We start from the raw sequence: 27,275 nt of genomic DNA on the forward strand, positions 1-27,275 counted from the left end.
TCAAAAGTGGTCCGGTGTTCCTTTCTTCTTTTCATCTTGCATTTTTTATCGTTCTTGTTTCTATTTTTCCTTTTCTTTTGTTGGTCTATCATGGCTACAAAAAATAATACCAATTCAAAGAACAAAACCAGTTCAAATGATTCGTAGAATCCATCAAGTCCCTACTATTTGCATCCTGGAGAAAATCCACAAATGGTGCTAATCAATATACAACTTGATGGTGGAAATCACCATGCTTGGAGCTATAAGTGACACCAGGTATCAGAGCGAGGTTGTGGAGCCATGGCATCCTCCAAGGTTACTGGCCCAAGGCCGGTGTGTGGATTCTTTTTTTTGGTATATAAGAGTTAGTCAATACTTTTATCTTTATATTAATATAACAGACTTTTTTCTTTCGGGTCTAGACACTTCGGTGAGTCTATTGTCCCTCTTCTCTCTCCGCCATGGACATCTCTTTGCGATTCACAGTGAATGAAAATAACATTTCTTTTGAAGAATAAACACAAGTTTGTTGATGAAAACATTTTCGTACCTCAATCTAGTTCATCTTTACATGAAGTCTGAAAGATGCAACACGATGGTGATATCTTAGATAACAAAAATGATGAATACTTAAATAGCCCAAAATATTGTCTACATTGAAAACACAAGAGAATTGTGGGAAGATTTACGGGAAAGTTTATCAAAAGGTGATCATTTTTAGATTTCAGATCTTTTGCATGAGATACATTCCATAAGGCATGGGGAATGCAGTGTTACTGAATTCTTTACATAATTAAAAACCTTATGGGAGGAGCTAGAATCCTTAAGACCAACTCTGGATTGTGTCTGCAAGATTAAATGCAGTTGTGCATTGATAAAAATGTTGTGAAGCATAGAGAATCAAAATACGTGTTGTGTTTTTTGAAGGGTTTGAATGATAACTATGCTACTGTTAAGACACAAATCTTACTCATGGAGCCACTACCAAGTGTCAACTATGCTTTTTCTCTTGTTATTCAATAGGAACGTCAATTGAATGGGAATGCAATGGTAAATAGCAAAATATTATTAAATACTTTATGTAGGGAAGGAAGTTGGAAAACACATCATAATGAAGGATGGAAATCGCATGGTAAAGGAAGAAATCGATACCAAAATAATAGTAAGCAATGTACTTTCTGTCATAAATTGTATCATACAATTGATGAGTGTTACTCCAAACATGAATTTTCTCTGTGGTACAAAAGGAAAGATGAAAAAATAGAGAAGGTTGTCAACAACAGTGTCATGGAGCTGACTATTATAAATGAAGAAGTTGATTAACCAGTCCTTGTCAAGAAGGAAGCCATTTTACACAAGAATAGGTACATCAGATTATGAAGATCACTTAAGAAGTGAAAAGTGATTCTATATAGCATAAGGTGAACAATTTTGTTGGTGAATCTTCAGATGATAATGCTACAAAAGGTAAAATGAATGAACATTCTTGGATTTTGGATATAAGAGCAACAAATCATGTAACTTTTTCAAAAAATAATTTCATTACTTTTTGAATGATAGATTCTATACGCATTAAACTACCGAATGGATCATTTGTCATAGCTTATCATGATGGAACTGTGAAATTATATGAAAATCTTCTTATATATAATGTTATATATATACCTGATTTTTAGTTAATCTGGTTTCAACACAAAAGATTGTTAAATCTTACAATTGTAAATTGATTTTTTCTTTTGAGTTTTGTGAAATTCAAGATGTGGACTCATTGAAGATGATTGGATATGCTAAACCAAGCGAATTGTTGTATTTGATGGAACTTCCAAAACAAGAAGTCATGCTAAACATTACGGGAACATCAACTGATGAAAGAAAACCAGAAAATGTGTGGCATCTCAGACTCGGGCATCCATCTAACAAATTTTTGCAGCAGATTAGTAATAGTTTTCCTTACATTCAATTCAATGAACATAAACCTAGTGATGCTTGTCATTATGATAAGCAACATAAACTGTCATTCACCCATAATAATACTAATGGAAAAAATATTTTTGACTTGATTCATGTGGATATTTGGCGACCTTTCAATATTGCTTCTATGAATGGACATAGGTTTTTCTTAACAGTTATTGATGATCACAGTAGGTTTACATGAATTTTTTTGATGAAAACTAAATTTGAGACAAGAGAAGCTCTATATAGATTAATTACCTTGATTCATAATCAGTTTAATGTTACTATTAAAACCATATGAAGTGATAATGGAAGTGAAGTCTTATGCACTAATCTCTACAATAGTCTAGGCATCATACATTAAACAAGTTGCATTGAAACTCCTCAATAAAATTATGTTGTTGAAAGGAAGCATTAACATATTTTAAATGTGGCGTAGCTTACTTTTTTCAGTTTAAACTTCCTACTGTTTTTTGGTCTTTTGCTGTGATTCGTGCTACATATTTGATAAACAGAATCCCTTCAGAAATTATAAATAGAAATACCCCGTATCAGTTAGTCTACAGGCAACAACCAAACTTACAGAACTTAAGAGTTTTTGGTTCCTTATGCTTTGCTTCTAGTATACAAAGAGACAGGTCTAAACTTGATCCAAGAGCTATAAAGTGTGTGTTTCTCAATTATAAGGCTGGAATTAAAGATTTGTGATTCTAGACATACATAATAGAGAAATATTTGTGTATAGAAATGTGAAAGTCTTTGAGAATTTTTATCCTTATTTTAGTAATTACAAGCATAATCTTGATGTAACATCCTAATTTTTACCCATATATAATGAAATAAAAGTAAAACAAGCAATATCTAATTACAAATAACATATACTACTTTCTCATATGTGTATCTCAAAAGAAATATCCCTATTCATAGGGATTTAATATATACATCAAAAGTTTTAACAACAAAACAAAACATTCAAATAAAACTATCTCATCCTCCAGCTACTCACTAAGGAGCTCTATTACCTGCAATCTCATCTGCTCCCGTGTAAAACACGATCATCACAGATAAAGAAACAAACACAAACAAATAACAGGGTAAGCTATCTATATAAAAAGTTTTGATATAATTCAAATTTTAAATTAATAAGCATAGTTCATCAATTCTCATGCGATTTCTCAAACCATCAAGTGTCTATTACATTCATAAAATTCATATTTCATATGTCGGACTTCTACTGACTCATAACACATAGACTCTTGACTCTACTTCCGGAAGACTCGTGCGTTGACTTAGACTCAGAGATCTGCACCTGTCATACTATCTCACTGTGAAATCCACACAGTTATGTGCATAAAGAATCTCAATATCATATCTCTCCTAGTATGAGAGGGTTAACTCATATAACAGGTCAAGTTAGTTATCTTTCAAATAACTTACCCATTCATATGAACCTCCTTCGACTCTCACCACCTGAATAACTTCATCTATATGATTTCATTATCTTAGGAGAGTCAGGATATCTTCTTCTTCTAGACGAATCCCTAGTCAATGCACATCCTAAACAATCTTAACACGGTATTTTCTTTCCTGAAAATACTATGTTTTGATTAAAAAAATATATTCTAAACATTAAAATCTCCAACATCAAACAATCAAGTCATTCCATAATTTAGAATTTCCAAAACACACAACAATTCATTCACTAATCATATAAATGTCTTGAATCAAAAGGATTCCAAAGTGTATCTAAATAACATCAAGTTTTACTATCCAAAAAGAGAGACAATAAAAAGAGAATGAAATAAAATTATCTTTCAACTACAACTATATCCAACAGTATTTAATAAAAGGATGAGGAAGCCATAACATGAAAATTAAAGTTTGATCACCAATTGTTAAACCCAACAACTAACTTATCTTAAAAACACCAGAATTCAGATTACAACCAACATAGGTCTCAAAATAATCAACTCATAATTTACTTTAAAAATTGTCACCAACAATTTTAGTTCATAAACTAAATCATCAGGAAATATTCAAAATATATGCTCTGAAATTGTCAAGAAAAAAAATCATCACAAACCTTATTGAAATACATTCAGTAATTCATTCAATTCCAAACTTATATACATTCTACACCATCTACTATATCTAAATGTTACATTTCAATCTCAAACAGTTTCTAATCTATACCAAACAAGAGATCCTGCAAGAAAATTTTGAAACTGGTGACCACGTCACCCCCACATCCAAATCTTCTAGCCTATGGTTCGATTGACAATTTAAAAATATAGCTTCCCTTACCTGAACTGTAACCTATGCTCACTAGGAGCTCCAAATCTACCAAAAGCCTAAAGGTAATTAACCTACACCACAGAGTCCTAATCAAAATCTAACTATATAACTAGGACCTTGAGTTAACAGAGATTAACTCGTACAAAATCTAAAACTAACTCGTACAAAATCTAATAAGATCAAAATTAACTCAAAAGAAAAAGGGGCCAAGAAGGAACTTACTCTATCTGAGATTTTGATCCAACAAACTTATAGGGTTCAATACCAGGAGTCCAACGGCAGACTCTGATCACGAGCGAGTAAGTCAGAATCTTCAAGAAAAGGGAGAGAAAAGAAAAAAAGAGGAACAAAACTTACTCTATAAGTGATGAGAATCAAATAAAGGAGGCTTTTATTAATGGAGGAAGAGGACATCCACCTTCACATTTGAAGTTCTCTCAAAATTAAAAGAAGACATAAAATAAAAGATGAGGCCCAAGCCCAAAGCCCAAGCCCAAGAAGCCCAAAGCCCAAAGAGCCCAAGTCCATCCCATGAGGGGCAAGGCCAAGCTTTGAAATACTCTTGTATAGTTTTAGGAGGTGTGGTTATTAAATAAAGGAGTGTGAAAATGTAAAATAAAGTCACATTGTCCATGTGACTTAGGAGAGTGATGTAGGTGTAGTTTTTAGGAGGTGTCATAGTAGAAAAAGGTCACACCTCCCATGTGACTTGTTTTTGGTGGGAATTTCAAATGAGTTTATTTAAAATTTCCCACCTATTTTTCAGCACCTCTAGGCTATAAATAAAGGTGTTTAGCTTGTACAATTCAGAATTGAAATGAGAGTAAAGAAACTATACTCAATTTTTGAGTGAGCATTGGAGAGCTTTTGAGCCTTCTTCTCTAGTCTTATCTTGAAGGATCCATGGTGTCCTCAAGTGGCGGCAGCACACTCATCTAGGAGCAACCATCCTTCTAGTGGCGTGATCACTCACCTACTCTTCCATCTCCATAAGCTTTTCTCTTCTCCTTCCTTCCTACTCTTTCAATTGTTCATGTTTAGCTTGTGTTCTTGAGTTTTGGTTTGGTTATCTTTCATTTTCCAGCAGCTGTTCTTATTCTTTTCTATTTTGGTTTGGTGCATTTTAATTTCCAGCACTTCTAATTCAGTTTGCTTATCTTTTGTTCCATTTTGTTCGGTTCAATTTGACTATAATTGGAACTTCCATATGAGTTTGGAATTGGTGCTAGTTTTTGGAGAGTTCTTGACTTAGAACAATGATCCAATTCTAAGAAAAAGTGCCTAACTATTGTCCAACTCAAGTTGATTCCTAAGAAGGTCAAGAACCTTTCTCTATGTGGCTATTGGAATCACATCAATAAGAGATTCTGATCGGGCAGTCTTGTAGATCTCGCTGCCAGGAGTCTAATGGTGGACTCCGATCGTCAAACAGATGATCGAGGAGGTCAGAATCTTAGAGAGAAGGAAGAGGAAAGGAAAATGAACTTTTAGAGAGATGGTGGTTCTTTTAAAATGAAACCTGAATAACTAATTTTCTATTTATATAGCTTTTTCAATTTAATAATAAAATATTTGGGTGTCATTTTAATTGTACCATTTCAACTCTAAGACTATTTTTCTCGGTCCTTACACTTGATACTAATAACAATCAACAGTTTGATGTTTTTGACTATTCTTTTGAATGATAGTTCTTAAACTAGAGAAATTTATAATCAACATAATCATGTTGAAGATGAAAGGGAAAATGTTAGAAGCTTGGTTAGGCATAGGAAAGCTCCTAGTTACTTACAGAATTACCACTATCAACTGTCTAACCATATTGATATTGAAAATCTTAAGAACACAAATAAAAAAGGCTTATCCCATATCTGAATATCTTAATTACAAAAATCTGACCTCAAAACATCATTAATATACCCTGGCTATGTCATCTAATCAAGAGCCTCAAAGTTTCAATGAAGTCATCATAAAACTAGAATAGTGTGATGCCATGATGAAAGAAATATAAGCTTTGGAACATAACAAAACATGGAAACTAATTGAAATTCAGCATGGAAAGAAATCCATTGGATGTAATTGGGTTTATAAAATAAAATACAATGACAAAGAAGACATAGAACGTTATAAGGAAAAACTTGTTGTCAAGGGTTATACTCAGTTAAAGGGAGTTGATTATTTAGATACTTTTCTTTAGTTGCTAAACTAACCATTGTAAGAATTTTCTTAGCTATGACAGTCACCATAACTGGTATTTAAAGTAATTGAATGTTAATAATGTTTTCCTTCATGAAGAACTCAACGAAAAAGTTTATATGCTATCACCTTCAGATATCAAAGTTAAAGCTTGATAGGTTTGGAAACTTACCACTAGAGTGAATCAAGTGAAAACAAATAAAAGAAGGTGTCAAGTCTTTCGGAACCGAGACAACTACATTAGAAGAATTAATACGGTACACTTTTTATTAAAGTAAAATATTTCAATTGATTGCACTAAAATATTAAAATATCTTTTAGGTATTGTTTTAATATTAAAATATTGAAACAAATATTATTTTGTTAGCATTATTTATATTCGTTATTAATCTTAATTTTATTTAGTTTACGAGTGTTAGAAGACTGTAATACAAATATATATTAAAAAATTTAATCGAAATTTTTATTATGATTTAAATATATTTAAGATATTTTAAATATTTAATATAAAAATTTTACTATTATTAAGAGATAATTCTTTTTTCAATCTTCCAAATTTTAAGATTATTTTAATTTTAATTTGAAAGTAGTTTCTGAAATTAACAAAAATATTTGAAAATATTTTTTTGCTAAATATTAAATAAGAAGGTGTAATAAAACAATAGCTTTCTCTCGTCTTCTGCGATTTCTAGAAAATACTAAAAAAAAAACAAAACAAGCGAAAATTATGACCACGGTTTCAAGGTCTCTTATTCTGCTTTGACTAATGCAAAGAAAATTCTCAAACAAAGAACAAACAACTATTCTCCGCGTCTTATCAACCTATAAATACCACAACTTCAATCTTCATTAACACATCTAAACAGAGTTCAAAACAAACATCTTAGTACCCACTCTTCTCTCTTTGCTGTCTTTAAGATCACCAACATATTCTAACAAAGGTTTTTCTAAAACCTGCTTCTGAGTCTGACCTCTTTCTTCATTCCAATTTTGCATCTCGCTATGTTAGGGACTCACTTCCCAGGTATATATCATTGAATATCATTATTATCAATATTACATCTTTGACTTCCTTATGTATGCTCTTTACTTTGATTTTCTTTCTGGGGAAGGTACCCGATGAAGTGATGTTTTGGTGATGCAGGTTCAGCATGCCCGAGCACTCCATGCCTAAGGAAGCTGCCTACCAGAACATACACGATGAGTTGCAACTTGATGCCATTCCAAAACTTAACTTGGCTTCCTTTGTCACCACTTCCATGGAGGAAGAGTGCAATAAACTCATCATGGAATCCATCAACAAGAACTATGTTGACATGGACGAGTATCCTATCACCACAGACCTTCACGTACCTTCTCATACTCAAACTAATTTCTTTTCCAATATTTTCTATATGCTGGATATCAGATACATATTACATATTTTTGGTTTTTGACCACCCTCAATAGTTTGTTTACTTCTCTCTTGTGTTGTATCTCTAATGGAAACAGAACCGGTGCCTGATGATTGCACGATTGTTCCATGCTGAAATTGAAGAAAATGAGAATGCAGTTGGAGCAGGAACGGTGGGATCATCAGAGGCCATAATGCTAGCAGGACTTGCATTCAAGAAGAAGTGGCAGAACAAGCGCAAGGCAGAGGGAAAGTCATATGATAAGCCAAACTTGGTCACTGGTTCCAATGTGCCAGTATGTTGGGAGAAATTTGCAAGGTATTTTGAGGTGGAGTTGAGGGAAGTGGAGGTGAGAGAAGGCTACTACGTGATGGATCCAGCGAAAGCCGTTGAGCTGGTTGATGAGAACACTATTTGTGTTGCTGCCATCTTGGGCTCAACTTACAATGGAGAGTTTGAAGATGTGAAGCTCTTAAACGACTTGCTGCTACAAAAGAATAAGCAAACTGGGTAAGTAATGTTCCACTAATTTCCTCTGGTTTCCAAATAAAAGTGTTACTAATTTGGTATAGTTGTGTTGTGATATTACAGATGGGAAACAGGTATTCATGTGGACGGTGCTAGTGGTGGTTTCATTGCTCCTTTCCTTTATCCAGAGTTGGAGTGGGATTTCAGACTGGAATTAGTGAAGAGCATAAATGTGAGTGGGCACAAGTATGGGCTTGTTTATGCTGGTATTGGTTGGGTTATTTGGAGGAACAAGGAGGAGTTGCCCCAAGACCTTATCTTCCATATCAATTACCTTGGAGCTCATCAGCCCACCTTCACCCTCAATTTCTCTAAAGGTCTTTCTCTTCAAACCATGTCTATTCCTTCCACACCTTCATTACATAATCATACCATATACTTACCTTCTCATCTTCACTTTCAGGTTCTAGTCAGATCATTGCTCAATATTATCAGCTAATTCGTCTTGGCCAAGAGGTTAGCTCCTATAGTTCACTATTTCAATTATAGTTTATGCCCCTCTCCTCAATTCTATTATGTTACCACAATTCCCTTACCTTGGACTTGGCAGGGTTACCGAAGCATAATGGAGAACTGCAGAGAAAATGCAAAGGTGGTGAAAGAAAATTTGGAGAAGAGTGGACGCTTTAACATAGTTTCAAAAGACAATGGTGTTCCTGTGGTGGCATTTTCTCTGAAAGACCGAAGGCAGTACGATGAGTACAAGATATCAGAGATGCTGCGGCGCCATGGTTGGATTGTTCCAGCCTATCCAATGCCACCTGCTGCTCAGCACATAAATGTACTCCGTGTGGTCATAAGGGCTGAGTTTTCACGCACCCTTGCTCAACGCCTTGCGTTTGACATACACAATGTGCTGCATGAGCTTGAAAAGGTGCATGCCCCCATAATGACCAATAACACTGAGGAAGTGAACAAGGGCTTGGTTGAAACTGGTGTAAAGAAAACTGCAATGGATGCTCAAAGTGAAATCATTTCTGAAGAATCCAACAAGCGTCAGAAAATCATGGCTGCCTAACTAGGGAGATCGATTTCACTATGCCAACTAAATAAGCAGCCTCTATTTGTTTAAACTCCATTCATGATCCACCTGTATTTCATTTATTTTCTTTCTGAAAATGTTAGGCTTATCATTGTTGGTTGGAAAAGATTTCTTTAACACCCAAAAATAAAACACATATACTTCACAACCCTGTAGTTCAGTATAAAGTAGTTTTTTTTTTTAAATATGCACCTCGCGTTATTGTTGTTCTAAAAGTTGTTATTATTAGAGCTTTTTCTTATGTTTATACTTAGTAGTCCTATCACTTATTTATACTTTAATTTTAAAATATGAAATAATATTTTAAATGCTAGCCAACTACATAGAAAGTTTTGTCCTAGAAGCTATAACTTTAATGGGTGGTACCCATTAAAATACTTTAAGATAATATAAAGTATAAGCTTATGAATCAGAAGAAAGAAATATTTTTCTATATTAAATATATCGATAGCTAAATACAATATTAATCGAAGTGTGAGTCTTATAATATTGGTTCATTGGATTAAAAAAAAGCAAGAAATTCTTAAAAGTAAACAATAAAACATGAAAAAGAGAGTAAATTAAAACATCATAAAAGGACTCTTACCATATAGATGACTTTTGAGTAATTATTTAGGTACTCGTCTAAATATTCTATCTAAATAACATGTTTTTATATCCACTTTTACTAGGATAATCAAACTTATGACAAATATCAATTATATATGAGTTAGCATGTTTACTTATATATTGGAAAAATTTGGAAGCATAGGAATAATATTTTCTTTTAGAATGCTAGAGTTGAATACATTGAGATATTTACGATGACACAACTTAAAAGCTTTGTTTTGACTAACATCGAAGGAATGCGAATCAAAATTTATATATGCAAAATGGTGTTTAACTTTTCTTTATTGATAAGATCATCATTTAAAAAATTTCTTTTCAACAAAATTTCAAGGTCTATCATGCAAAAATATGTGACTTTTCCATAGGCACAACATAACATAAAACATCATCCTTACACTTTCCACTAAAAAGCCTATGAGGACTTTCTTGTTGACTAGTATTTCACCATCCATCATTGCACCTTATATGGTTTAGCATAAGAATAATAGAGAAACCAAGCTTTTCTATTATCCTTGTGTTTGTCACATTAAAGCAACTTCTTTGATGAATAATAAAGGAACACAATTTGTCATTAATTAGACATCCAATAAGAAGAACTAGTATTGAAGCTATGATTAATATATTTGATGAATCCAACTATGCATATGCGGATAAGTTGGTTAATTTAGGATTCATTCATAGAGAATCATTTCATTGGTATAATAGACTTCCATCTAGTCTGTTATTAGAATTCTTTATGAATAGGTATAGTCTACCTATGTATCGTTTTTGTTAACATGTGAGTTTTGGTCTAGTCCCCCCATATTTTTGTATTTTCTTTCTTTTTCTTTTTTAATAATAATATTTTTTTTATGTGATGACAGATGATTGTTGTTACTTGAGGTGTCAGTCTAGCTGAGATGTCAAGTTGTATAGTAATGTCTAACATAAAAACTTTTATAAAAAAAAAAAAATCCAACTATTTACATAAAGATTTTAAAGATTCGTGGAGACATATATTTTAGGTTCTTTTGTATTGATTCAAACATTAATTTATTATTCATCTGCAACTTGTATAAAGAACAGTTCTAGCATTTTTGTTTTAATCTATTAACACATGTTTTAAAAAATATAAAAGCATAACTTTCTTCTTCAATATAACTCTCTCACTTCAAAACCAATTAACCTGAAAGCAAAACCAATCTTTCTGAAATCATTTTTATTCTCTTCTTATTGTTTTCTTTCGAGTTTCATACCTTCTGTTGGAGATCCCACATCAACTAGAGATAAGGACCTTTCATTGTATATAAGTGGGTGCAAACCTCACCTTATTGAGCTGGTTTTATGGGGTTGAGTTAAGCTTAAAGTTCACTCTTTCGTAACATCTTCTTTCATCAATGCTTTAACTTCAACATTATTTGACATTGTACCTAAAATTTAAAGAAAAAATAAAAAAACTAACCAATTATAAATTTAACAAGTTAGAACAAAATGAAATATTTGCCTCACATATGTATGTCTCTTGATCTTGATGTAAAATTAAGCTAAGGTGCTGGAATTTTAATCACACTCTTACAAGAATGATTAATACTTAAAGTTCTACTACTTGAACGTCAAATAAAGTAGGACAAATTTTATCACCTAATCCTAATGAATCTGAATGGTTAATTTAAATTAAAAAGGAATACTAACACTAATATAGTAAATTATTTCACTTATTCTTAGAATAAATGGATTTCTCTCTTTATGTTTATATATATATAATTTTAATAAAAAAATTATTTATTTTAGTAATGGTGATACAACTTCAACTTCTTCATTTTTTTTAAATTCTTTTAATTCTTAATTTCAACTTATCAAAATATTTAAAGAGATAATTTTAATTTCATTTTTCAAAATTATTAAACTATTCTTTAAATTATTAAATGTTTCTGACAAATCTTCCACCAAAACGTTGTCGATTGGATATGTTATGTTGTTAACCACATTTGATGTTCATATTATCAAAAAGTCAAAACTTAGTTTTGAAGGATATGAAGGTTGATCTTTTTACCTCCTGCTGAATATTTCTTAGTTAAGGGGCTACGTGCTTAAACAAAAATGTTCAAATTCAATTTTTTACACTTGTTTATCAAAATCAATCAAAAAATTCAATATACAAGTAGCCACACTTTTCTTCTTCATGGTCAAATTTGTATGCATTCTGGCACACTCAACACATGTTTCGCTAAAAAAAATTATGTTTTTATTTAATTTAATTAAATATTTTATTTGTACTAGATAGTTTAAAACTAATTTTATATATAAAAATTTAAAACAAACAAACTGTGAGTTGCTTTTGTTTAAGATTAATTCATACAATTCAAACTTATCAAAATCAATTCTGTTAAAGATTTAAAAGAATTAATTTGTTAAACAATTTATATATATATATATATATGTATATATATCATTATACAGAATATCCATTAATTTTACTAGTTAATGACTAGTTTTTTATTGTACTTTTCTTTTATATATAAGACATCAATTGAAACTTCGTTATCATTCTTTGCGATTATATTTGACTCACGCTATTGCATTCCATTTATACATTTGTTTTTAAAATTTTAACGTCTCCTACTTCATGCACATATAACCGATGTTTAGGTGTCAAATTTTTTTTGTCTCTTTTTCATATATTTTTTGTCGACATTAATTCACACTTTTCGTATTGTTGGTTTAAAAAATATATAATTTAACATCATTGAAACGGATAATTTTGTATTTTTAGAAAAAATAGATAACTTATTATTGTTGATAAAAAAAAATCATTATGACCAAGAACAATAGGATCTCCAAAACAAAACAAAACAAAAAAGAATTTATTGATTGAGCCACTTCTTTTGACATGGTTGTTAATTAATATGGTTACAAATAAAGCAACACTGACAATTTGGCAACAGGGTTGAAATTAAAAAGCTGAACATTGGTCATTTGAAGTAAATCTGGCGAATAAATGAGAATTTTCTTTTACTTGAATATATGACGGCTGGAGTATAAGAAAATGAAATAATGAAACTAAAATAAATAAATAAATCATGAAAAAAAAATCAAGTAAATGGTTTTTAAAAAATAAATACATAAATTAATTTTAAGTTGTGAAATTTTTTATTTTTTTTAGTTTAGTCCCTATTTTATCTTTAAATAAATTCTTGTTAAATAATTTACGCAAACGGACTCCTAATTAATTATAATTTCCACTAATTATAATGCGATAGCTAGCTAGCTAGCTTAGTGTGATATCAGTTTCTATTGGGACGACGCCAGTCCCATAAGGGATTCTAAAGACGGCAAAAAAAGTTGTTTCACGAACTACGTATATGACATAAGTGATTCTAAATAATCACATTCTTTCGCTATCTCCTCTTTCTACAAAATTAAATTGTTCAGAAAAGAGCTAAAGTTGTGAAGGCAGTTTCAAGTCCTCTGCCTTGTGTTGTACGTACTTAATTAATGCATGGAAAAGTAATTCGCAAGCCATTAATGATTCTCACGTTTTTACAACCTATAAATATACCACAACTTTGTTCTCATTCAACACTTCCAAACAAACCTCATCATCAACTTATTAGTCTTTTTTGTCTCTAAGTAAGATCTGTAACATTATTATACTACTTTTATCAAACACTTCACCATGGTTTTTCCAAGACCTCCTTCTGAGTCTGACCTCTTTCTTCATTCCAACTTTGCTTCTCGCTATGCAAGAGACTCTCTTCCTAGGTATAATAAGCAGTTTCCATTTTCTTTTTTCTTTTTCTTCATGGCTCGTCTTCATTGAATACCATTATTATCTTTGACTTCAATGTACTATTTGATCATGATTTTCTGTCTGGGTGGTACTTGATGAAGTGTTGTTTTGGTGGTGCAGGTTCAGCATGCCTGAGGACTCCATGCCTAAGGAGGCTGCCTACCAGAACATACACGATGAGTTGCAACTTGATGCCATTCCAATGCTTAACTTGGCTTCCTTTGTCACCACTTCCATGGAGGAAGAGTGCAACAAACTCATCATGGAATCCATCAACAAGAACTATGTTGACATGGATGAGTATCCTATCACCACAGACCTTCACGTACCTTCTCATACTCAAGCTAATTTCTTTTCCAATATTTTCTATATGTTGGATATCAGATACATATTACATATTTTTGGTTTTTGACCACCCTCAATAATTTTTCTACTCTCTTGTGTTGTATCTCTAATGGAAACAGAACCGGTGCCTGAACATGATAGCACGTTTGTTCCATGCTGAAATTGGAGAAAATGAGAATGCAGTTGGAGCAGGAACGGTGGGATCATCAGAGGCCATAATGCTAGCAGGACTTGCATTCAAGAAGAAGTGGCAGAACAAGCGCAAGGCAGAGGGAAAGTCTTATGATAAGCCAAACTTGGTCACTGGTTCCAATGTGCAAGTATGTTGGGAGAAATTTGCAAGGTATTTTGAGGTGGAGTTGAGGGAAGTGGAGGTGAGAGAAGGCTACTACGTGATGGATCCAGCGAAAGCCGTTGAGCTGGTTGATGAGAACACTATTTGTGTGGCTGCCATCTTGGGCTCAACTTACAATGGAGAGTTTGAAGATGTGAAGCTCTTAAACGACTTGCTGCTACAAAAGAATAAGCAAACTGGGTAAGCAATGTTCCACTATGTACCTCTGGTCTCCAAATAAAAGTGTTTCTAATTTGGTAAAGTTGTGTTGTGATATTACAGATGGGAAACAGGTATTCATGTGGATGGTGCTAGTGGTGGTTTCATTGCTCCTTTCCTTTATCCAGAGCTTGAATGGGATTTCAGACTGGAATTGGTGAAGAGCATAAATGTGAGTGGACACAAGTATGGGCTTGTTTATGCTGGTATTGGTTGGGTTATTTGGAGGAACAAGGAGGAGTTGCCCCAAGACCTTATCTTCCATATCAATTACCTTGGAGCTCACCAACCCACCTTCACCCTCAATTTCTCTAAAGGTCTTTCTTTTCAAACTACGTCTATTCCTTCAACACCTTCATTACCTAATCATACCATATACTTACCTTCTCATCTTCACTTGCAGGTTCTAGTCAGATCATTGCTCAATATTATCAGCTAATTCGTCTTGGCCAAGAGGTCAGCTAAACCTAAACCCTAAACCCTTATATATAATTCTATATTTCAATTATAGTTTATGCCCCTCTCCTCAATTCTATCATGTTACCACAATTCCCTTACATTCTTATTGGACTTAGCAGGGTTACCGAAGCATAATGGAGAACTGCAGAGAAAATGCAAAGGTGGTGAAAGAAAATTTGGAGAAGAGTGGACGATTTAACATAGTTTCAAAAGACAATGGGGTTCCTGTGGTGGCATTTTCTCTGAAAGACCGTAGCCAGTACGATGAGTACAAGATATCAGAGATGCTGCGGCGCCATGGTTGGATTGTTCCAGCCTATCCAATGCCACCTGCTGCTCAGCACATAAATGTACTGCGCGTGGTGATAAGGGCTGAGTTTTCACGCACCCTTGCTCAACGCCTTGCGTTTGACATACACAATGTGCTGAATGAGCTTGAAAAGGTGCATGCCCCCATAATGATCAATAGCAGTGAAGAAGAGAACAAGGGCTTGGTTGAAACTGGAGTGAAGGAAACTGCATTAGACGCACCAAGAGCAATCATTGTTCAAGAATCCAACAAGCGTCAGAAAATTATGGCTGCCTAGCTAGGGGGCTCCTTCTCACTATACCTATAAAATAAGGAGGCATTAGTTCTAATTCCAATCATACTCCACCCTTAACTATACTTACTTTATTTTCCCGGAATGTTAAGGGAAAAAATTGCTTATAGTTTGATGTCAATTGAGATTGTAATTGGCATGTATTACGTTTAAAATGTTAGGCCAGCGTAACTTGATTATGAAAGTTTTTCAATGTTAGTTTTATCTTTGATTATCCATTACTAGGTTCAACAAATAGAATAAAATCATTAGCAAAACTAAGTTAGAGTGGAGGAGCCACCCCTACCAGATCTTGAGAAATTGCGATCCATTACTATATTAACGAGGTACGCTTATTGCTTAATGTAACAATGAATAACCTTTTTGAATGAAGAAATAATAGTAATAAGCAATAAATGATAAATATTTGTTTATATTTTAATTATGATGGAAAGAAATCAACAGGGATAAGAGGTACGCTTAGAATCCCACAACTCTTTTAACATTTTTTTTTATATGAAGGAGTTTATGTGCTCAAGTAACAGTGGGGAAACAAGCCATCCTCTGAGGTTGACAACTCTAGATCCACTAACATATAATATATAACCTATCAAAAGTAACATAAAAAAAATCCAATGTTATTGTGGGTCGTTAACACAATATCTTTTGTATATATAATTTATTATATATTTAAAATATTTTCAATATGCTTTATTTTCCGTTTTTAAATAATTTTCTTTAAGTTGTAATAAATTGGACTTAGTGTACATAATATGTTTTAATTTTATATTATCAGTTAATTTGATTTTTACTTACTCTTTTGCTCATAATTATTTTTAGATATCATTTTCTTTATCGATTTTAGTTGCATTGGATTCTAAAGTTTCAAAACTTCAAAATTAACATATGATTTGCTAGATTGGAAGTCTTTTGCTATTTTATATGATTTCTTGAAGTTGAGATAAATTTACAAAAAAAATTGTAATCAAAACTCTAACAAATTTGACTTTCTCAATTTTAGTTTTGATTTGTGTAATTAGATTTAATTAGGTTCACATTTTCAACTCATTGGAGAGCTTGTACATAAACTAAATGAACCCTAAACAGGGAGACGAAATTCATTTGTTTAATTTTTCAGTTTTAGAAATTATCTCTTCTCCTTTTTCTCTTAATTTCATATTTGTTTTATCATTTTCCTCTCCCTTTTGTGTTCTTCATTTTTCATCCATGATGAACTAATTCTTGAAGTTCAATTCATGAAATCAAAAGCATACCCCATGAATTGAGTTTTGCATTGATAATTTCACGCTCCAAGTTTATTCTTCTTCTATCTAATTTCATATTTGCATTTTGGGATATAATCTTAATTTCTAATTTTAGAAATCAAATTATAAATTGGTTGAATCTTGATTTTATAATTAGATACATATTAAATTAAATGATATTTTAATTTGATTTATATTTTTGGTTTAATGACATTTATTCGATTGAATTAATTAATTGAACTAGTTAATTGTTTAAACTAGGATTTTAATCTTCATGGAACTATGATGAGAAATGAATGAATATGTGAATTGACCTTTGGTTTTCTTGCATTTTGTTTCTCACTCTTTGTTGCATTTATTTATTTTATTTCATAGGAAGAGTATTAAAGATTGATTACAATATCTGTCCTTTAATAATGGACTTTTAGGTTGTATTCTATTTGTACAATTTTATAAAAAAAACTTAAATGTTTTGATTTAATAACAAAATTGAAAATCATATATGTAGGTTAGTCATTTGTGAGTTTTTCCTCTCTTTTTCTTTTTAACCAACTTGTCAAACAAGTTAATCATTCCCTTACTTTTTATTTCTTTAAAGTATTTGAGTTAATAAATATGATTATAAACTAACTCTTAAAACTTTTGCTATTAGAAAATTGTTTCTCCATTTAAATGTGTGATAAGACTTTTATTCTTATTTATTTTTAAAGAATGATATTTTGTATTGTTGTTCTTTATGATTTTTGTGCATCTCATATTTCTATGCAATTTTTATTTGTCTTTAAGCATTTTATAAATGTGTTCCCATTCTTGATATTATGATTTTGAGATGTTATGTTTTAAATTGAAATAAAATGTTTTTATAAGATAAAACAAAAAATCCAAGGTAACCTCCATGGTTTTGAGTCCTATTCAAAATTTTCAGTTTTTAAGCTAACCATTTACTTAAAATGATAACAACATTTATGTAAAAATGTTATGCTAGAACCCTTTGAAATTTCTTGATATCTTTCCTAAAAATATATTTAATTTATATTTATAATTATCAAACAATTTATATTAAGCTAAAACATTTATTTTCCAAAATAAAATATTATTTTTTCATTAAATTTATAAAATACGAATTACATTTTAATTCTATTCTATTTACTTTGAATTCATTATAAATAAAATGTTCACTCAATTTTATTTTTTTAAACTTAGTGATGTTTAAAACAGTGAGAATTTATAAAATCAATAACATCAATTTTAATCCATCCAAAAGTCATTTTGCTATATTTTTAAAATTAGAAATCAATAACACCTAAAAAGAGTCATATTTTTATATTTTGAAGTTAAACTATTTGAAAAAATTAAGCCATTTTAAAAAAATTTCTTTCTTCTGTGGCATAAATTGGATTTGATCTTTGGCAATTTTAAAAAGTAAATAAAAGCCCTATGTAATCTTAAATTTGTTGAATTTGCGTAGCTAAAAATAAATAAAAAGGCAATAGTTACAGTGGCCGAAGTTAAGGTGGTGGTGGGCATGGAGAAATCAGGCGAAGATGTTGTCGTGCTGGATCGTGCTTCACGAGCCACTCGGGGCAAGAGGTTAACGAAACTCCTTGATGATGAAATCCAAGAAGATGAATTGTTCTGGAATCAGGAAGCTCTTAAAGACGAGGACGAGGACGACAACTACCAAGAGGAACCTGAGATCGCCGATGAATTTGACTCTGATTTCGACGAAGATGTATTTCGCAACATTTTCTTTCAACTCTTTTGCGCTTTTTCTTCTTCTTCTTCTTATCTTTTGTAATTTTACACTGACGCCGTTGGTTCGATACTTTCTTCAGGAGCCGGAGCCCGAGGAAGAAGACCCTAACAAATATGACGCTGAAGAAAGGTTTGTTCTCTCCGTTTTCCTTCCTCTTCCTTCCCTGTCTTTTATGTTTCTAATGGTATTGTTTGTGTTTGAAAGAATGCTTAAGAAAAAGCGACTGGTATTTCCTGGGAAGACTCTGGCTGTGAAGAAGAAAAAGAAGAAAATTTTATCGAAATTAGAAGGTTCTCCCAAGGAGGAGGAGCATTCTGGGAAAGCTTCTGAGGAACACCAGGATGAGACTGGGGAGAGAATGATCAGGAAGTCCACTAGGACTTCTGTCATCGTTCGCCAAGCTGAGAGAGATGCCATTCGTGCAGCCCTCCAAGCCACCATCAAGGTCCATTCTTTCTCTTCTCATTTTTCTCACTGCATGTGATTTCCTTAGTAAATGGTACTTTCCTTTTGTTAAACTCATCTGGGATGTGTTCATGAGATAACCTTAGTGATTTTTAGTTGTACTATTTACCTGCTCTTCAACCTTGTACATTGGAGCAGTGGAACATGATTCATTCATTTAATTTTTTTATAAAGGTTTTATTTTTGTTATTACCTTAGCAAAGTTATGATCCTGGTCTGAGAAGGTTTTATTTATTTTTTGGTTTTTGGGGGCTCAGCCGGTCAAAAGGAAAAAGGAAGGTGAGGAGAAGAGGATGACACAAGAGGAGATGCTTTTAGAAGCTGCTCAAACGGGTTAAGATTACAACTCTTTAAAATCTACTGATTGCCTTATTTATCTTGTTTGAATTTCCGAAGGTCCTTCACTGTTTAAATTATAATTTTGACTTTACAGAGATCATAAACTTGCGCAATTTGGAGCGTGTTTTAGCTAGAGAGGAAGAGGTTAAAAGAAGAGCAATTGTGCATAAAAATGTTTATAATGGTCCACAGATACGGTATATATCAAAAAATGGTAAGATTCCTATATGGTGGTGTCTTTGGACATGCACTGCATTATACTTACATTCTTAATTTATTAGTATTGGTTGTTGTTGACATTTTTCATCTGACTATCTGTTAATCTTCCCAGGTTGTTCCTATTTAGAGTTCATTAAAGGGTCATCATTTCACTCAGAGATTTCCACAGGGCCTGTACAATGTGAGTCTCTCTGAACACTTGTAGTTCAAATAAGATTGACTATTTGCTTTACTTTTATGTTGAAAAAATATTGTATATAGTATTCCTTTATCCATTAATGTTGCAGTGAGTGAAAATTAAATTCCCAGCGAAATTGCTATAGCATTGCTTTCACACTACATTGACCAATTAATTGAGTTTTTTTTTTTTCTGATTCAATTTAATTTAGTTATTGATGATAGCATCTGACTTGCATTGAGGTCTGAATCTTAATCCATGCCTTTTGTTTCTGTAATGGACAAAACTCACTGAACTTATTGCTGATGATATCATTTTAGTAGTTTAGATTAATGACATAGTAAATGCTGAGTTGGAGATAATATAGCAGTGTCTAGAACTGAGTGCTTTAGAGGTAATTCAGGTGTCAAATATAACATCCAAATAGAATGGATGAACTAAGAAACATTTTAGGTGTTTGTGTGACCTTAAAATGCCTTACATTGGTATTGAAGATTTGCCAAATTGTAGTTAGATATGCAATTTTGTATCTGGATCAGAAGCCTGGGCAATAATGTGCAATCATGAACAAAAAGGTCAAGGTTGAAAAAATGAGAATGAAGCAATGGATGAGTGAGTATATCAATTTGAATAGGTTCAGGAATGAATTCATTAGGGAGAAGGTTGGTGTAACTTCTATACATAAAAATGATGGCTTCATTAGGGAGAAAATTGGAATGACAGTTAAAAATGATAAAAGTGGATGGTTGATGAAGATGGTTCTGGGATCTGAGAGCAAATGACTACCGCATACCTTGGTAAAATGTGAAGTCAAAGATAAGATGAGGCCAATTTAGAAATGGGTACGAGGATGTCAGAAACAGTGTGATGAGACTTGAAGAACTGTTATAAAAATTTAAGTTTCACAGCTTTGTGCATGTACGATATATGATAAGATAGGAATCCAGAAAAAAAAAAAGATGGAAACTGTAGAATAGAATCTAAAGAACAGAACTTTATTGAAGAACAAAACAGATATGATATGAAGAGTATAATTCTCCCCAAGGGCTTCTCCTTCCCAAAAGATAATTTGTTTCATTCACAGTAACTGTCAAATTTGCAGAATACCCTCCCAAAATTTGATTCCCTTATAGTTATAAGTGATCGCTTCTGGTTAACTAAGTAGTCCAACACTCCAACAAAATAATGGTCTAACTTATTCAACTCTCATCATATATCCCAACATGATCAAGTTCAATGACAGGTACAATGTAGCTGACTCCACTCAGCAGGAATCAGGCTTGGGTATTGTTGTATTATCATTGCAACATACCAAGAGTGCCTGGATTCCAAAGAAAAGATCGCCATATAAGAATATTGACTAAAATTCAGGTATTTGTGTGAATTTTTCTTCCTCTACACTTTGTGGCAGAATACCATGTTAAACTACAGGAAAGAGAGAGACATTGAGCTGAAACTGAATGTTTCTGAGACAACACATGGTTTATTTATATCGAGAAAACAAAATCAATACAATAAGTAGAGGAGATTTGGTATCTTCTAATAATAAAGATATGATACAAGAATAGATAAAGATGTTCCTAATAGTACATATATAATCTAGATATTCATGATTATAAAAGTTTGCACCTTATATAATCCTGACTATTGTTCCTGGGCTCACTCTGGCACACTGCATGCAACATATAACATACTAAAAGCGCCATCTAGTAGATCTGAAATATACATAATTAAATTAAATAAAACATCCCCAAGTGAGATTAGTCTCTGATCCGGTGAGTTAGAGGAAACACATGGTAGGAAGGACCAAAAATATTAAATAAAACATAAATATAAAGAATAACGTGCCTAGTCTTTTCTGATTAGTTTGCTTTATTTCAAAAATAGAGCTTCAATGAAGTATGTTTTTTAACCTTCTGTTTTTGATAATCATGCAAAACATGTCTCCAAGTAACATTATTTTACAAATTTTATTTTATTTTTAATGATATTTATACTTTGTTTCAGATCCAGAACAACCTATTTGCTCGATTACTGGTTTGCCTGCCAAGTAAGATCTCATTTATCAATTTGGTAGTTCTTGCATTTTCCTTTTCTAATGTTGCAGTTTTTGGGTAGCTTATATTCTTGTTATTTATGTTATTAGGACTTGGGTATTTTTTTGGGATGGGAAGTTTGGACATGCTTTCCTTGCATGGAACAATCAGTTTTATGAAGTTAAATTGTTTCCACTTTCATTTTTGTGATCAAATTAGGTCAGATTATTATGCTTTCTTTCTTATTAGAACACTGGTGGTTCTTCCTTGATTTTTCAAATTGCATCATGCTTATCTACTGTTACGAATTATGATTGTCATTGATTATCCGTAAATTATTTGGAAGATTTTCTTTAGTCTATTTCCACTATACCCACATATTGTTAAGGATTTCTCTCTGGAATAATATAGGTACCGTGATCCAAAGACTGGCCTGCCATATGCTACAAAAGAAGCTTTCAAAATAATTCGAGAACGGTATGTCTATTCTGGTTTGGAAATAGTCTCTTTTTATGATAGTATTTGTCACATTTCCCCTTTTCAAATATGTTTTCTAAAATCATATATTTCAATTTTTTATTCTTCTAGCAAGAATACTGTTTTACAAATGGTAGGACCAATTTGTAGATATTTTTTATGTAGGAGCCAAATTGAAGAGTGTAGAAAGTAAAAGAAAAATGTGTCAAGTATACAGATTAAAGTTTTATATGTATAAATTTTATTGACTAAACTGTAGTATACTTTTGCATTTAAGTGGAAACAATAGGTACAGTTCAGATGTATTGTCATAAAGAAGAAATAATATGGTTGACAAATTGATGCTTAATTTTAATCAACCAGTTCTTATATTTATTTTATTTAATATTTTTCTTTTCATTAATCTTGAAGTTGGTGTTATATAGTTGATTGGAAAGCCAATGGCTAGGTGTTTGATATAAAAATTGTAATAAAATGATGGGAGTTATTTTGTGACATGTTAAATAAGAAGAATGACAATGAAAGTCTAATATGGGGAAACAAACTTGATATTAAATTCAAGCATAACATTTCGCATGAGAAAAATATAAAGTGGGAGGACACCGCTTATATAGGTGTTGCATGGCTGTAGTAAAAAAGGCGAGAAGAAGAAAAAGGGAAAAACAATAGAAACGTGAGAGTTGACTACAATCTAATATGGAGAACAAAACACGTGTAAAGGTGTGTGTTGCTTAATTGCTCATCTTATTACCCCCCTCACTAGCTGAGGGTTAGGTTGGATGGGAAGTGATGGAAGTGCTTGGCTTGAAGTCCCTTAGTGAACTAATCAACAAGTTGTGCATTGAAGGAACTGGCAATAGTTTCATGAGTCAAGAACACCTTACACATCAAAGATTGGATTGGCCACAATGTGGAGAGTACTATTGTTGTCACAGTAAACCACTACTTCTTTGGATCATATCATAGAGACTTATATTGTATGTATCAAGCTTGGAACCTTAAATTGAATTTAAAGACCTCTCAAGGATTTAGTCAAAATATCTACAAATCATTCAAAATTGTTGAGAAATTTTAGTGGCATCATTCCCTGTAACGATTATATCATCAACATACACAATTAAGTATTCATATTTCTCTAGAGAGATATGACAAAAAAAATCTGAATGATATGCCTCACCATGTTGCAACCCAAAAATTTAATTTGTCAAACCAAACACATGGAGATTGTTTTAAGACCATAAAGAGAATTATGCAATTTACAAAATAACCCACACCTCCCTTGAGTTACAACCCTCTAGGTTGGTCCATGTAGATTTCCTCCTCTTTAAGATTACCATGAAGCAAAACATTCTTGATATCCACCTAATGGAGGGGTTAATTTTGGTAATAGGAGAAAAGGTATCACCATAACTGTTCCGACTTCAAGTCTGTTGAGATGACATCATTAAGGTCAATCATTGCATCCGAGGTATTGTGTCCCCTTTGGCAACCAGTCATGCTTTCACTCAGTCAATTTGACCATTTGACCCAACTTTAATAGCATAAATTCACCTACATCTAAATGTCTTCTTTCTAGGTTAAAGAGGAGTAAGTTTTGATGCGTCGTTCTGGTCAAGAGTCTTCTACATTTCAACGATCATGGCTTGTTTGTTGCTATTTAGGATGATGAAATGCTTTTGTACATTTTTAGGAATAGAAATAGAGGACAGCAAGGAGAAAAAAAGAGACAACTAATGGTAACTTAAGAGAGTTGTAAATATGATGAGGATTTTGGGTAGAGTGAGTACCTTTCTAAAGAGCTATGGGCTAGGCGGATCTTCATTATTAGGAGTTGTGGTATTACTCGAAGATGGTGAAGGAATTGAAAACAAACATACCCAAAGACACGTGGAGAGACATCAAATAAAAGTTCATCTGTAAATAAGACTGTACATGGAATTTGATTTTCAATATAAGAAGAGACATTCTATATATGAGGAAACAAACAGTAAGAATAACATCACCCTAGTGATAAACTGGTGCTAATAACATTAAGGTATGAATAGTTTCAACCAAGTGTCCATTTTTTTTTGCTATACCATTTTATTGAGTGGCATGAAGACAAGTGGACTGGTGTAGAATTTCATGTGAACTTAAAAGAGTAGATAAGTCAAAAGAAAAGTACTCTTTGGCATTATCACTTCTCAAAACTTTTATAACTTTGCCAACCTGTTTTTTTATTTTAATAAGGACAGATAGAAAGATAGATAGCAATTCAGGTCGATCTTTCATTAAATAAACTCAAGTACAACAAGATTATTTATCAATAAACATAAAATACCAAAACCCAAAGGATGTGACTCTGCCAGTACCCCAAATGTCAGAATGAATAATAGAAAAGCCAAAATTACATTTTGTTTCAGATTTTTCTGGAAAGGAAGATGTAACATGTTTCCTTACCAAAACCTATACTCCTCTTGTGTGGATCCTGAATGTAACAAGCATCACCTGAAAAGGAAAATAAATAGCTCATTGGTGTGGATATTGAAATCAAATTGAATGCAAAGAATGGCAAGTATAAAACATCTATCAACACGATAATATGTTGTATGAACTATGCCTGATATCTCAGCCTTGAAACAACACTACCATTATATGAAATTGGTTTAATTTTTCGATGAACAAACCAGCTCATATTGGAAGATGAGATCTTGAGCTCCAGAATCAATTACCCTGATTCATGAGTAAATGAAGGTACTAGTTTCAACAGCATGCTCCTTTAACTGAGATGCTCCCTCAATCTTAGACTCTCAGTCATTTCTAGTCTACCAAATTCACTGCAGCATCACCATCATTGTTTCAATGCAGTGTACCAATTGAGTTTAGGTAATGTTGAACAGCCCTATTTGGGACCATCCTATCTAACTGTAAGATGAAGTGGCAAATTACATGTTCTTATTCATTTAGTTTGGTATGTGCTTTGAATATCCTGTCGAAAACAGGTAATGAAGTGATTATTTACTAATTGGTTTAGATTGATATTAATGGGGAATGATTGATTGTTTTGCAGCTTTCTGAATGAAAGTGCTAACCCCAGAAAGGATATGAGCATGGGAGGCTTATATGATTCTGTTTCTGGATGTGGTTTTTCAATCAAGCAAAAGAGATCAGTAATGCCAGATAAAAACGTCAATCCAGATGTTCGCTCCTTAGCTCGTTTTCGTAGAATTCCTGTTTTTGAGGATGAAGATTCTGACTAGATGAAGATTCTGACTAGCTGCCTTGGTAATTAATATTTCTTGCCTGTCATAATGTTCCATGCTATTAATGTCAGTGGCTTATAGTGAAAGATGCATGGTTCTACTATATCATGATCAGGACCTAGGTTGACATAACATCAATATTTTTTTCCCCAGATGGCACTCTTTGGTGTTAAATTTATTCATATAGCACCCTGTATATAATATTTACATAAATAGCACACTATACTCTCCAAAGACTTGTATTTCTGGTCTGAAAACCATCTAAATTCTATTATTTCTGGTTTGGCATTTCTTATTTTATTTTGCAAATTATTTTAAAAAGGGGAAGGCAAATTTTAAAAATTAAAATATATAATAGAAAGTGTTGAATATAATTTAAATTTGGATTGTGAATAATAAAATAAATAATAGAATAAAGTGATTTAAATTAAATAAATATTAATTTGGGTTTTGTAAACAAATGTAGTATATAAATTGTTATTATAATTATTTTAATAAATATGTGTATGATGATAATTAATTTTTTAAATGATGAAAGAAATTAAAAGCAGTTATTGAAAATTTTAAATTATACATTGGAAAAAATGTGATTATTTATATAATACATTCTGAAAGTTATTTTATGTTTTAAATTTTGTGATAAAAGTAAAAAAAATTATTAATAGTGAATATAATGGGAAAATTAAATTTTACAAATGTAAAATAAAGGATTTAAACATTGTCATTAAATAGTTATTTGACAGATAATTTGTTTTATATATTTATTGAAGTATAATATATGTAGTAACATTAGAAAAATACTTATTGAAATATTATATAATTGAAATTAAAACGTATACATTTTAAGTTAAGTATGGAACTTGTTATATTGGGTTTATGGATGTGGATATTATCTTGTAAATCAGAAATAATTTTGTCAGGTGTTGTAGATGTTGTCTTGCGCAAATATTTGGTTTTGATAAACAGTTTAATGTTGCATAATTCTTCACGTTATACATTTAGATGAAGAAGTTGAGTCATTTTTCATTGGTTAATTGTTTGTGCAATGTTACTACTAGTTTTGATTTATATTGATTTGTGAATGATGTTTTGATTATAACTTGAATTAGTTAATTTTCATTACTTATTTATGATCTTTATATTGTAGTATTTTTTTTATGTTGTCCATTTTGAATGTTTATCTCTTAAATTATTATGCATCCCATACAACTACGGCTAACTGATGACTCTTTAATTCGATAAGTGTACCGAGACAAAAGTAATAAATTGTCTCTAAGGATAGATATCGAACCCACAATATTCATTAAATATGTAAAGATGTACCAAAGTTTATTTGAAATGTTGATATCATGAATAGTTTGTAAGAAATTAAATAAAAATAAAGTAAATGATTTAGATTATTCAATTATAAAGATTTGGTTTCGGGTTAATCCTTCTCACTCGTTTGTTTTTTCAATTAATAAAAACATATAGCATTCCATCTTGATTGACATTGATGCACATATAAAAATCATTTATATTGATTCCTAACATACAAAATTATTAAAATTGTCTCATAAATATTGATTTCTAGAATATTTATAAAAACTTTCTTA

The 27,275-nt window shown here is 31.8% G+C and overlaps 3 protein-coding genes across 4 annotated transcripts; all 3 read left to right on the plus strand.

Annotated features, from left to right (window-relative positions):
- The first annotated feature begins 7,281 nt into the window (after nucleotides 1–7,281).
- On the plus strand, nucleotides 7,282–9,602 carry LOC137811661 (glutamate decarboxylase 1-like). Its single transcript, XM_068613473.1, has 6 exons — nucleotides 7,282–7,447; nucleotides 7,568–7,772; nucleotides 7,915–8,327; nucleotides 8,409–8,662; nucleotides 8,749–8,801; nucleotides 8,896–9,602. Exons 2-6 carry the CDS (start codon nucleotides 7,575–7,577, stop codon nucleotides 9,361–9,363), a joined length of 1,386 nt encoding a protein of 461 aa, XP_068469574.1. The 5' UTR covers nucleotides 7,282–7,447; nucleotides 7,568–7,574; the 3' UTR covers nucleotides 9,364–9,602.
- On the plus strand, nucleotides 7,290–15,917 carry LOC137811660 (glutamate decarboxylase 1-like). Of its 2 annotated transcripts, none has more exons than XM_068613472.1 (6): nucleotides 7,290–7,447; nucleotides 13,886–14,090; nucleotides 14,230–14,645; nucleotides 14,727–14,980; nucleotides 15,067–15,119; nucleotides 15,242–15,917. In XM_068613472.1, the coding sequence occupies exons 2-6, from the start codon at nucleotides 13,893–13,895 to the stop codon at nucleotides 15,707–15,709; spliced, it is 1,389 nt and encodes a 462-aa protein (XP_068469573.1). In that variant the 5' UTR covers nucleotides 7,290–7,447; nucleotides 13,886–13,892; the 3' UTR covers nucleotides 15,710–15,917. The 2 variants fall into 2 exon arrangements, with proteins under 2 accessions (XP_068469573.1, XP_068469572.1); XM_068613471.1 differs by lacking the exon at nucleotides 7,290–7,447 and adding an exon at nucleotides 13,624–13,737.
- Nucleotides 15,918–18,351: 2,434 nt separating this feature from the next.
- Nucleotides 18,352–25,968, plus strand: LOC137811662 (SWR1 complex subunit 2). The gene is made up of 9 exons (XM_068613474.1): nucleotides 18,352–18,700; nucleotides 18,804–18,853; nucleotides 18,929–19,169; nucleotides 19,447–19,522; nucleotides 19,623–19,742; nucleotides 19,860–19,928; nucleotides 21,933–21,975; nucleotides 22,373–22,438; nucleotides 25,488–25,968. The coding sequence occupies exons 1-9, from the start codon at nucleotides 18,494–18,496 to the stop codon at nucleotides 25,675–25,677; spliced, it is 1,062 nt and encodes a 353-aa protein (XP_068469575.1). The 5' UTR covers nucleotides 18,352–18,493; the 3' UTR covers nucleotides 25,678–25,968.
- Nucleotides 25,969–27,275: the final 1,307 nt, after the last annotated feature.

The sequence above is a fragment of the Phaseolus vulgaris genome, chromosome 2 (assembly GCF_000499845.2).
Source record: "Phaseolus vulgaris cultivar G19833 chromosome 2, P. vulgaris v2.0, whole genome shotgun sequence".
NCBI classification, from domain to species: domain Eukaryota; kingdom Viridiplantae; phylum Streptophyta; class Magnoliopsida; order Fabales; family Fabaceae; genus Phaseolus; species Phaseolus vulgaris.

Bases quoted from the DNA above. Each gene is read 5' to 3' on its own strand.
- LOC137811661 (XM_068613473.1), top strand. From the start codon at position 7,575: ATGCCCGAGCACTCCATGCCTAAGGAAGCTGCCTACCAGAACATACAC. The intron at 7,773-7,914 runs GTACCTTCTCAT...TAATGGAAACAG, and splicing joins CTATCACCACAGACCTTCAC to AACCGGTGCCTGATGATTGC. The intron at 8,328-8,408 runs GTAAGTAATGTT...GTGATATTACAG, and splicing joins CAAAAGAATAAGCAAACTGG to ATGGGAAACAGGTATTCATG.
- LOC137811660 (XM_068613471.1), top strand. From the start codon at position 13,652: ATGGTTTTTCCAAGACCTCCTTCTGAGTCTGACCTCTTTCTTCATTCC. The intron at 13,738-13,885 runs GTATAATAAGCA...TTGGTGGTGCAG, and splicing joins GCAAGAGACTCTCTTCCTAG to GTTCAGCATGCCTGAGGACT. The intron at 15,120-15,241 runs GTCAGCTAAACC...TGGACTTAGCAG, and splicing joins TAATTCGTCTTGGCCAAGAG to GGTTACCGAAGCATAATGGA.
- LOC137811662 (XM_068613474.1), top strand. From the start codon at position 18,494: ATGGAGAAATCAGGCGAAGATGTTGTCGTGCTGGATCGTGCTTCACGA. The intron at 18,854-18,928 runs GTTTGTTCTCTC...TGTGTTTGAAAG, and splicing joins AAATATGACGCTGAAGAAAG to AATGCTTAAGAAAAAGCGAC. The intron at 19,743-19,859 runs GTAAGATTCCTA...TAATCTTCCCAG, and splicing joins ACGGTATATATCAAAAAATG to GTTGTTCCTATTTAGAGTTC.